This window comes from Sinocyclocheilus rhinocerous, unplaced genomic scaffold (genome assembly GCF_001515625.1).
Source record: "Sinocyclocheilus rhinocerous isolate Xijiao unplaced genomic scaffold, SAMN03320098_v1.1 scaffold1596, whole genome shotgun sequence".
NCBI lineage: Eukaryota > Metazoa > Chordata > Actinopteri > Cypriniformes > Cyprinidae > Sinocyclocheilus > Sinocyclocheilus rhinocerous.
In genome coordinates this window covers 323,821-335,572 of record NW_015658739.1, presented here as the reverse complement: position 1 = coordinate 335,572, position 11,752 = coordinate 323,821, and the positions used below count along the sequence as shown (strand labels likewise).

The 11,752-nt window shown below is 35.6% G+C and overlaps 2 protein-coding genes across 4 annotated transcripts in view; both read right to left on the bottom strand.

Moving 5' to 3' along the window:
• LOC107722860 (DNA polymerase beta-like) overlaps positions 1-6,360 on the bottom strand; it is a 10,697-nt gene extending 4,337 nt beyond the window's left edge. The window contains exons 1-13 of one of the 3 annotated variants that reach the window (XM_016531354.1): positions 6,117-6,360; positions 5,583-5,640; positions 5,415-5,487; positions 5,254-5,328; positions 5,095-5,153; positions 4,965-5,014; positions 4,836-4,887; positions 4,044-4,098; positions 3,891-3,963; positions 3,733-3,803; positions 3,559-3,645; positions 3,434-3,501; positions 2,582-2,646 (exon numbers count right to left, since the gene is read on the bottom strand). In XM_016531354.1, the coding sequence (XP_016386840.1) occupies positions 2,582-2,646; positions 3,434-3,501; positions 3,559-3,645; positions 3,733-3,803; positions 3,891-3,963; positions 4,044-4,098; positions 4,836-4,887; positions 4,965-5,014; positions 5,095-5,153; positions 5,254-5,328; positions 5,415-5,487; positions 5,583-5,640; positions 6,117-6,177 (847 nt within the window). In that variant the 5' untranslated portion in view covers positions 6,178-6,360. The remainder of the gene's footprint in view (positions 1-2,581; positions 2,647-3,433; positions 3,502-3,558; positions 3,646-3,732; positions 3,804-3,890; positions 3,964-4,043; positions 4,099-4,835; positions 4,888-4,964; positions 5,015-5,094; positions 5,154-5,253; positions 5,329-5,414; positions 5,488-5,582; positions 5,641-6,116) is intronic. The other 2 variants (XM_016531355.1, XM_016531356.1) reach the window with 2 other exon arrangements.
• A 2,068-nt stretch (positions 6,361-8,428) lies between these two features.
• LOC107722851 (enkurin domain-containing protein 1-like) overlaps positions 8,429-11,752 on the bottom strand; it is a 5,517-nt gene continuing 2,193 nt past the window's right edge. The window contains exons 4-8 of the mRNA XM_016531346.1: positions 11,562-11,578; positions 10,379-10,513; positions 10,139-10,281; positions 8,879-9,015; positions 8,429-8,802 (exon numbers count right to left, since the gene is read on the bottom strand). Coding sequence (XP_016386832.1) covers positions 8,642-8,802; positions 8,879-9,015; positions 10,139-10,281; positions 10,379-10,513; positions 11,562-11,578 — 593 coding nt within the window. The 3' untranslated portion in view covers positions 8,429-8,641. The remainder of the gene's footprint in view (positions 8,803-8,878; positions 9,016-10,138; positions 10,282-10,378; positions 10,514-11,561; positions 11,579-11,752) is intronic.

Genomic DNA, 11,752 nt, shown 5'->3' with positions numbered 1-11,752 from the left:
GCGGTGCACAGAAGTGCAGTGTGTGTGCTTGCCGCGCGTCTACATTTGAAATAACGAACTTGAGCGTGCAAAAGACGGGGTGTGAACGGCTATGTCATGTGCGGGGCTCCGTTTTTATGATGAGAGGAGAGAAAAGGTTGAGAAAACACTCCAGCTAAATTTTGAAATGTACCAGATTTATATATATATAAATATATATATATATATAGCCTATATAAAGTTGATAAGCAGTTAAATGTGTTGGTTTACACACAAAGAAATGTGTAAATCCAAGAATAAAATTATTAATTTACTTAACATGTTAAATTTGTTTTACAGAACTTTTTGTGCTGTTTTCAATCAGTTTGGACTTGAATAAAGAGAAAAAACTTAACCTTTTCACAGGCATTTTGTTTTCATAATTAGACAGATATCGGGATGTATCGTTGTAGGATTGTCTAGCAATATATTGATTATCGCAGAATCGCTGTATTCATGATATTATCATAGCGTGAGCCATGTATCATGATTCGTATCGTATCGTGAGGTACCCTGCGATTCCCACCCCTACTACGGAGCGGTTTTCAAGGCTTAGTGTATCCCATCATGCATCATGTTCTGGAAATAAATCGTGAGACTTTTTGCCGAGATCTCGCGAGAGGTCACGGAAACCTTTCCAATGTATGTTAAATATTAACTGGATGAGTAAAGTTTGATGTCAAACTTTAAAGTTGGCTTGAAAAAGCCAGGCCAGAAAGTTGAAAGCATTGTAATAGCTTTAAGTAGTTCTACAGTTTAAAGTTTTAATGTTTTGAAGGAAATGTAAGATAGATAGATGGATAGATAAACTGACAGATTAAAATGAACTTACACCGCTATACATTTTTGAGTTTGGAAATGTTTTGCCTGCTTAACCGCTGAAATGTCTTTGAATGTATTTTTTTCTTAATGCACTACAATATGCTTATGTCTAGCCTGTTGCTAGCATGTTTCTAGCAAGATTAGCATGTTACTAGCATGTTGTTAACATGACTAGCAAGTTAGTAGGATGTTACTAGGATGGTTAACAAGTTACTATCATGATTCTAACATTATTAGCATGTTACTAGCATAATTCTAGCATGATTAACACGTTACTAGCATGGTTCGCAAGTTAACAGCATGATTCAAGCATTTTTAGCATGTTACTAACGTGTTGCTAGCATGTTTCTAACATGATTAACATGTTTATAACATGATTAGCCTGTTACTAGCATGGTTAGCATGATTCTAACATGATTAACGTGTTATTAGCATGTTGTTAGCATTATTAGCAAGTTACTAGCATGTTGCTAGCATACTTCTATCATGTTTAACAAGTTTGCTAACATGTTTCTAGCATGATTTGCATGTTACTAGCATGTTGTTAGCATGATTAGCAAGTTACTAGCATGCTGCTATCATGATTAGCAAAGTTACTAGCATGTTGCTAGCATGATTCTAGCATGATTAGCATGTTACTAGCATGATTCTAACCTGTTACTAGCATGATTCTAGCATGATTAGCATTTTACTAGAATGATGCTAGCATATTTCTAGCATGTTTAACAAGTTGCTAACATTTTTCTAGCATGATTAGCACGTTACTAGCATGGTGTTAACATTTTGTTATCATGATTAGCAAGTTACTAGCACGTTTCTAGCATGATTAGCATGTTATTAACGTTGTTAACATGTTGAGCATGTTGATAGCACATTTCTAGCATGATTAGCATGTTGTTAGCATGATTATCAAGTTACTAGCACTTTGTTAACATTTTTCTAACATGATTATCAAGTTACTAGCATGTTTCTATGCTAATCCAGCTAAAACCAGTTGATTCAGTAAAAAAACAGCTATAAGCCAGCTAAGACCAGCCTGACCTACTAAAAATGTGTCCAAAACCACTTTAAAACCAGCTTGGGAAACCAGCCAAAACAGCCAATCAGCTTAGGCTGGTTTTAGCTGTTTTTTTCAGTTTTTTTTCACCCCCCTCAATGAAAGTCTATGGGATTTTAGGTGGTTTTGATAGTCTGGTTTACGGATCAGTTAGAAAACATATAGCACACCGGGTCTGGGTCAAGTTTGGTGGTTCTAGCTTGAAAGCTCTAGGAGGAGATAGGTGTCGAAATTTGGCTCAGGAGAATAATAATAAGAAGTTTAAATAGTAGATCAGTAAGTTGGCTTTCTCAAGCCAGCTTAATAATAATTAGATATTACATATAATTTGGTAGTAAAACAGAGTTGCATGTTTTATTGGTGCAAATGAGTAGTGGTGATATTTATTTTGTACAACATTTAGGAGTTGATTTTAAAATGCAAAGTACTGAAAATAAAAATAAAGCTCAGTAAACACTTGCATTTTTAAAACACTAAGTGTGTCCCATCAGGCAATGAAAAGTTCTACACACACTTGTGGTCTTCATGCTCACTTGAACACTTGGACCAAATACAGGAAATATGTCATAAGTTGTCAAGTGGTCAAGTGCAAAGACTGCAAGTGCTGGTATTTGTACTAGGGCAAAGTCTGCACAAATTTCCAGCACTTTCTTCTATCCTGTGATGTATAAACATGAGTCTCACCAGTGACGGATGGTGTATTCGTGAAGTACAGCACACCGCAGTAATACTGATCCTTCGGAATAAGCCTGCAGATCCAGAGAGAAAGACATGAGGAATATACTGGAAAAACCTCAAATATGACATTTGCCACAAGGACATACTATGCTAAAACTCTGACACTTTCATCTACAGATGGCAGGAATCATTGTGGATTCTAGATTTTAGCTTAGTTAAGTTAGGTTTCAGATTAGTAAATTGTATAATTTACATTTTGGTGCATTTAAAAATGTAATCTATTTTAAATTGTTGGTTTATTTAGTACTGCGTTTCATTCAAAATAATTCAGTGTTTTTAATGACATCTGCTTTTAAGAACCCATAATAATGCTGAATCTTCAAAAAAACAATAAAATAATGTTCATAGTACATAATGTCAATTTTTAACATTCTACGAAGTCTTCAAATTAAACTGGATGCAAGATATGAATAAAACAACTGACAGTCACATCAAAATGTCCCAAATAGCGTCTGTTAAGAAGATCGTTAGTTAAGAAGAAGATTTTTTTATTTATTTCAGCTAGTTGCCAAGGCAACATTTCTCATTTTTGTTTAGTTTAACTTTAAGAAATAAAATAAACACCTACATAGACATTTTTAAAAAATCTAAAATTAATAATAATAATTTTTTTACAAAAAAACACAACAATGACTGAAACCTTAACTAAAAATAAAATGAAAAATATAAAAATAAAAACAAATTATTTACGAATTATTTATCTAGAATATTAATAGTATATAAATTATACTAAACACTAGAAAAGATAGTGAACTGGGTGCAACAATCACATCAAATGCACAAATAATCAGTATGAACCTGATGTCAATACGGCGGGGAAAATACTCTTCTTCATCTTCCTCTTCTTTCTTCAGCCGACACACACCCTGAGGAAAAATATGACATTATTCATTTATTATTATTTGACAGTCACATTGACCCACCATAAACTTAGTGTCTCCTTTAGAAAGCGTGTCAGTAATGAAGCCGATGGACTCCAGATGATCCACGACAGCATGAAGGAGTTTGGGCTGCAGGACAGAAATCACAGCAGGAGTTATGAGAGGACAAAAACCTGCATGCATTAAATCATTCAGTCTTTAAAACTGACCGTTCACCTGTTTCTCAGACTGAGAGGTGAAGTCCGGATGGGTCAGCAGTATATCAATATCACCACTCGACTCTGCTCCTGAACATTAACAAATGCAATCATGGCACATTTAGATGATACAAGTGATAAGTGATGTCAAATATCTGGATCAGAACGATCGATAACCTCGTCTGTAGCTGCCGCAGATGGTGCCGATGTACTCGGGATCCACCACATCCAGTTCCTTCAGTATCAGAGTCTGCAAACATCAGTTAAACACAGTGAGACTTTATAAATCTGTAGAATTAATTAATGAAGATCACTAAGAGGAACTGCAACCTCCATTTTCTGCATTTGTGCACGAGGGATTCTCTTCTCAAATTCTTCAAAGTACCTTTAATAGATGAAGACAGGAGCATAAAAATAGAAATTAAAAACAGATCAATAAAGAACAGAATGCATTCATTATAAACACATATAACTCACAAATCAAACATTTGTCCTCTAGATCAGGGGTTTTCAAGCTGGAGTCCAAGGAAAATATTAGAGAAAAATGTAAAAATATATAAACACTTTAAAAAAAAAAAAAAAGGTTTACCCAACTAAATAAATAAATATTTAGATTAAAATATATTTAAAATTAGTTTTAAAAATGACTAAAGTAATTAATTTGATACAAATGGATTTGAGACTTTAGTCTTTGCAACTTTACAGATCTTCTTTATGCACCAAGAGCTTGTAACACTCCAAAGAGAAAAGAAAACTTGAAATCGCATCATATGACCCCTTTAAAATAAAAATTATATAAATACATAATAAATTATTTAAATAAAAAAAAATACAGTACTATAGTAAATAGAACAAATTTAACATAATAGAAACTAAATGCGTTTTAAATAACATTTTACACAAATTTATAATATACATTTTTTCACAGTCTTTATGCATAATAAAGCTGCCATTTAAATTTTAGGATGGGGGTCCCTTGCACAAGGATGTTTATATTTAGGAGGCCATTGCATCTAAAAGATTGAAAACCCCTGTTCTGGATCAGCACTAACACAAAGCCGAACGAACATTACTGTTGCTGTTAAACAATTCACTAATTAATCTGTTTAAATCAAGACTTACTTTAACCCGATCTGCTGATGGTGGTTGAGTTTGTGTTCGATCTTCTTCAGATCTAAAACGTCAGATGAGAATTAAAACACATGAATGTGAAGGTAAATAAATATATATGCAAAATAACCATATACAAACCTTCTAAGTTCCTGACGCCTTCATCATAAAACTTCCTGGCCGCAGCAGGACTAAAAGACAGAGAATGAGGGTGAATGGAGTTTTAGTCATCTCTAATTTTACTCTGATTGTTCAATAAAGAGCGTGGTACCCGATTCCAGTCACTCTGGTTAAGAAGTTGATGGAGGAGCTTGTGTCGTCACTGCGAATCTACAGGATGAACGGACCACAAACATGGCAGAATCTATACAGATCTGTTTCGAATATACAACATATGATTTCAAATCACCTATAAAGCATGCATTTCTACCTTCTCCAGCTTGCGCAGTTTTCCTGTCGTTAAAAACTCACTGATTTTCTCTGCTATCTTTGCACCAACTCCATCCTGAGAGGAAAACCGTGTACTTAAATATGTCAACAAACAAGTATTACTCGCATTTCAGGACATTAATACTAGTAAAAACAACAAACCTGTACCAGTTTCTTTGCTTCGGCCCCACTTTTGATCTTCTGAGGGTATTTGGCAATCACAGATGCTGCTTTTCTGAACAGAAAACACCAGACAAGTTACATATGCCATATGTCTAATTATAGTATAATTTCTTACCTTATTAGACACTTTAGATAAGACTGTCTTGCCTGTAAGCATTGTATTTATGGATGGCTCTGTTGACATTTCTCTCATAATTGGCCAACTCTGAAACACCATTAAGACTAAGAGTTTAGATATGCCTCAGTGCATTAGCTGCAAAATATTACTATAAAATGCTTTTCGACATTTATCGAATAAACAAACTAATTAAGAGAATCGGATCATAGCTGGGCTACCAAACAATATGTACTAAACGTAAACATATATAAAAATATCTAGTATATAATAATTTTCAAATATGCATTATTTTATTTATAATTGAAAATATAAACACTGAGTACTTTTATTTTGTAGGTGCAACTGTGCCCTGATAGCATGTATTAAACTGCAAAAAATGGTGATTATTGCGGTTTTATTTACAATTGGGTGTAAAGATAGGTCTAATATCCCACTAAAGTGAAGTTTCTTGTTTCAAACAGACGTTATGTCTACAAAACCGATGTATTTCGATTCATTTGGTTATTTAAATGTCCGGTTAGCCTAGCCGCATGCTAACCTGAGCGGTCATTAGCAAAGCTCACCTATGAGAAAATCTGTGATTCCTTCGTTCAGAGTTTCCTGTGGCGCTTTCCTTTTACTCATAGTTGAGAGTGATTTAAAATACGTGAGGATAAATGTGTGGTGTTCTCACTTTCTACCATCCAAGAGACAACAGCTGAATACACTACAAGACAAAGCCTTAGCATTAGCACTGTAGCCACGCAATACGGCGGAGGCGGGGCTTAGAGACCACGCCCAGTATGCTTACGTTAGCCAATCAGGGACTTTCATTTCATAAATACGAACACGCCCCGTCATTGATAAATACACTCACCATAAAATGAACTTTTGGAAACTCAGATTAATTTCTTAATGTTACGTAAACATATGGATTTTTTCATAAAGAAAGATGCCACTTTTCAAGCAAAATATCTAATCACGGTATTAAATGATCAAACAACAGATCTGAACTAATTTCATACACTGAAATTCATACACTAATTTCAATAATTTCATACACTGCCACACCAGCTGATCAAATGACAATAAGCTAAATTGTTTTTACTTTTATATGCCACAATAATGCAATGCTTTTAGGTGTGTTGCAAACATATTTTTGGGCCACTTTATGGAACTTAATTAACATGATAAAACAAACACTGTGAATTTATTTTTCTGATGTACAAAAATAGTTGCTATAAACTGAGTTTTTGTGGTTGGTGCAGATATTTGCGAGTGTGTGAAGAGCTGATCAAAGCAGCACAGCTTGTGTAATGTTATCTGACATTTAAAACGAGCACCACTTTTTAGTACTGCAATACTACAATTCATTTCAATGACACATCAAAACTATTGAACATAAAGATTTGCTAATACCATGCTAAATGACAGCATTATGATTCATTTGAAGGTCAGCACCTTGGCATAGCAGACAATTGTTACTGTACATGGCAGCAGAAATACTTTCTAGAAAATCTAGAAGTACAAATTCCCTAATTTACAGACAATTCTGAACTTTTAAACAAATCCACCAAATACTATAGGAACCCATTTCTGCTACATAAGAAAAAACATACTTTGGTAAATCATAATTATGACATGAAATTTCATAATTATAAAATAAAAAGTCATAATACTGAGATAAAGTCAAAAGTGTGACACGCTAAGTCATAATTGTGAGATAAAAGTCAATTATGAGATAAAGACATAATTATGAGAAGCTGAAATTGTGACAAAAAGTCAAAATTATAATAAAAATGTCAACTTATGTCATTATTTAGAATTTTATCTCATAATTATGACTCAGTGTGTCATAATTTAGACCTTTTTCTCATCAATTTGACTTTTCATCTCATAATTATGACTTTTTAATCTCATGATTATGGCTGTTTAATAACCAAAGCATGACTACAGAATATAATTAGCAAAAAATAAATCAATGATTACGTAAACATATGGATTTTTTCATAAAGAAAGATGCCACTTTTCAAGCAAAATATCTAATCAAGGTATTAAATTATGAAATGATTAAATGATGGATATGCTGACCATATCCATCATTATAAAGAAGCATTGTCCAAAGCAAAATCGGACTACTATTCTAATATAATTGGAGCTAGCGAAGGGAACTCTAGATTTCTTTTTTCTGTAGTGAAGAATTTTCTGTATCCATCTGACACTCTGCCGTTAATTGTCAAAATTACTAATGATTTGTTATTGGCAGCTGATTCTGGTTTGTTAACAATACTTGTCCTTCTTGACCTGAGTGCGGCCTTTGACACGATCTCGCACAAGATACTCCTGGACAGGTTAGTTTCAATAGGGATTACTGGCACCCCACTTTCCTGGTTTAGGTCTTATCTTATCGGTCGCACTCAGTATGTTCAAATTAAACATTTTAAATCAAGACCATCTGCAGTTACTACTGGTGTCCCTCAGGGTTCTGTTTTGGGCCCACTCTTACTCATCATCTATTTACTTCCTCTTGGCTCCACCAAATACTATAGGAACCCATTTCTGCTACATAAGAAAAAACATACTTTGGTAAATCATAATTATGACATGAAATTTCATAATTATAAAATAAAAAGTCATAATACTGAGATAAAGTCAAAAGTGTGACACGCTAAGTCATAATTGTGAGATAAAAGTCAATTATGAGATAAAGACATAATTATGAGAAGCTGAAATTGTGACAAAAAGTCAAAATTATAATAAAAATGTCAACTTATGTCATTATTTTGAATTTTATCTCATAATTATGACTCAGTGTGTCATAATTTAGACCTTTTTCTCATCAATTTGACTTCATCTCATAATTATGACTTTTTAATCTCATGATTATGGCTGTTTAATCTCATAATTATCTAACCAAAGCACGACTACAGAATACAATTAGCAAAAAATAAATCAATGATCTCTGCCACTAATATGCGTCATATTTAGTCACAAATCTCTTTATAGTGTCAAGCGTTCAAATGCAGTGAACTCAGGAAATGAAAAAGCATCTGCTGCTAACTAATAAATACATAAATACAGAAGAAACAGCCTGATATGAATGTGGTGTTTAAGAGTCGACTTTCACATAGACTTTGTCCCGTGAGAAGATTTTGACGGCCTCCTCGACCTCCGAGAGACGCTGGTCGAGTTGAGCGCGTCGAGAGCGGACGCTCAGTGTGTCGGCTTTGATGGGGAGAGACAGCAGCTCACTGACCAGAGACCTGTGAGCTATAGACACACACAGAAATCAATCAACCCTCTCACAAACTAAAGGTGAAAACAGACACTGCTAATGAAGACGTACTTTCTTTGAGGGACCTCAGGGTCTCTTGTCTCTCTCTTTCAGACATCTGAGTGTGTCCAGCAGGAATGGACGGATCAGGAGTGTTTCTCCTCCTCTCCTCCTCCTCCTTTTTCCACTGCAACTTCCTCTGCTCCAGACTGATGAACCAAATGAGAGATGGTCAGTGTTTAGTCCAAAATGATGCACTGATGCAGTATGCAGAATACATGGGAAGCAACAGAAATGGGAAGAAGTGTAAAACAGTGCAAATTCTATTTTGCATTAAGAAAATGTACTGCCTTTATACTGATTTTAATAAACAAATATTCAAAATGCATTATTACTACAGTAATGACAGTAATGAGAATAAAAAAAACAAAAAACTTCAAGATTATATACTAACATTCAAAAGTTTGGGGTCCGTAAGAAAGAAAAAAAATACTTTTATTCAGCAAGGACGCATTAAATTGATCAAAAGTGACATTAAAGACATTTGTAATGTTACAAAAGATTTCTGTTTCAAATAAATGCTGTTCTTTTGAACTTTCTGTTCATCATAGAATCCTTTGTATCCTGGTTTCCACAAAAATATTCAGCAGTGGTGTTGGTGTGCTTGACTGGCCAGCAAACTCACCAGACCTGAACCCCATAGAGAATCTATGGGGTATTGTCAAGAGGAAAATGAGAAACAAGAGACCAAAAAATGCAGATGAGCTGAAGGCCACTGTCAAAGAAACCTGGGCTTCCATACCACCTCAGTAGTGCCACAAACTGATCACCTCCATGCTACGCCGAATTGAGGCAGTAATTAAAGCAGAAGGAGACCCTACCAAGTTATTGAGTACATGTACAGTAAATGAGCATACTTTCCAGAAGGCCAACAATTCATTAAAAATGTTTTTTTTTATTGGTCTTATGGAGTATTCTAATTTGTTGAGATAGTGAGTTGGTGGGTTTTTGTTAAATGTGAGCCAAAATCATCACAATTAAAAGAACCAAAGACTTAAACTACTTCAGTCTGTGTGCATTGAATTTATTTAATACACGAGTTTCACAATTTGAGTTGAATTACTGAAATAAATGAACTTTTCCACGACATTCTAATTTATTGAGATGCACCTGTATTACAATAGAAAACAGTTTTTTAAATTGTAATAATATTTCACTGTTTTTACTGTAGTTTTGATCGAATAAATGCAGCCTTTGTGAGCAATAGAGACTTCTTTTAAAATCACTGCAAAATCCCACAGATCCCATTGTTAGTTTAAATCAATGACTCACTATTGTGGCACTTTGCCCTTCACGGCGCTGGGTGGTGGTTTGTCTCGGAGGTTCTGTAAGGACTGAGATCGCCTCAGGTTCGTCTTCCCCGCGGCACGAGCGTTATGACTCACAAAGTCCACCGTGTGTCCTCTCACATGCATCTATACACACATAAACACCTCACAATGAGAGAGACGCTACTCTTACGAAAGACAGAGGACTAATGTCTATTTTAGTATGTATAAGTATATTACACACCTCAGAATCCGAGTCTCCTGCAGCTGGTGGCGGCACGCTCTCTGAGCGGCAGAGCAGCGGTCGACCTCCAGTGCCACACAGAGAGTGAGCCTTCAGGAAGTTCTGACATTCGGGTTTCTTAGGAGGGCTCGTCTCCTACACAGAGACAGAGGTTTAAATCCCTTGTTTTAGTGCAATTGTTGATTGACAGGTAAGTAGGCGGTGCTTCACTATTGTTGATTGACAGGTAAGTAGGTGGTGCTTCACTATTGTTGACTGACTGGTAAGTAGGCGGTGCTTCACTATTGTTGACTGACAGGTAAGTAGGCGGCGCTTCACTATTGTTGATTGACAAGAAAGTAGGCGGCACTTCACTATTGTTGACTGACTATTGTTGACTGACAGGTAAGTAGGCAGTGCTTCACTATTGTTGATTGACAGGTAAGTAGGCGATGCTTCACTATTGTTGACTGACAGGTAAGTAGGCGGCGCTTCACTATTGTTGACTGACAGGTAAGTAGGCGGCGCTTCACTATTGTTGACTGACAGGTAAGTAGGCGGCGCTTCACTATTGTTGACTGACAGGTAAGTAGGCGGCGCTTCACTATTGTTGACTGACAGGTAAGTAGGCGGCGCTTCACTATTGTTGACTGACAGGTAAGTAGGCGGCGCTTCACTATTGTTGACTGACAGGTAAGTAGGCGGCGCTTCACTATTGTTGACTGACAGGTAAGTAGGCGGCGCTTCACTATTGTTGACTGACAGGTAAGTAGGCGGCGCTTCACTATTGTTGACTGACAGGTAAGTAGGCGGCGCTTCACTATTGTTGACTGACAGGTAAGTAGGCGGCGCTTCACTATTGTTGACTGACAGGTAAGTAGGCGGCGCTTCACTATTGTTGACTGACAGGTAAGTAGGCGGCGCTTCACTATTGTTGACTGACAGGTAAGTAGGCGGCGCTTCACTATTGTTGATTGACAGGTAAGTAGGTGGTGCTTCACTATTGTTGACTGACAGGTAAGTAGGCGGTTCTTCACTATTGTTGATTGACAGGAAAGCAGGCGGTCCAGGACGCATCAGAATCGATTAGTGTTTAAATCACTAGCACAGTGTGCTCAAAAATAGTTTTGATCACCTTAAAATGTGGTTTAAAAGCATTCTGGACCATGGTATTTTGCATTGTCCCATTTCAAACACATCATACAAAATTGATGTTAATAACTAAGTGCAAACAGGGCAAGAGACATTATGAGGTTGAAATGTGGATTTCTGCAATGAAGAAAAACAAAATATTTTCTTTTAGGAAACTATAGTGAAGACATTTAATATGAAAATACAGTAGCAGTGTTATATTAGTTTTATATATATATATATATATATATATACTTATAAATA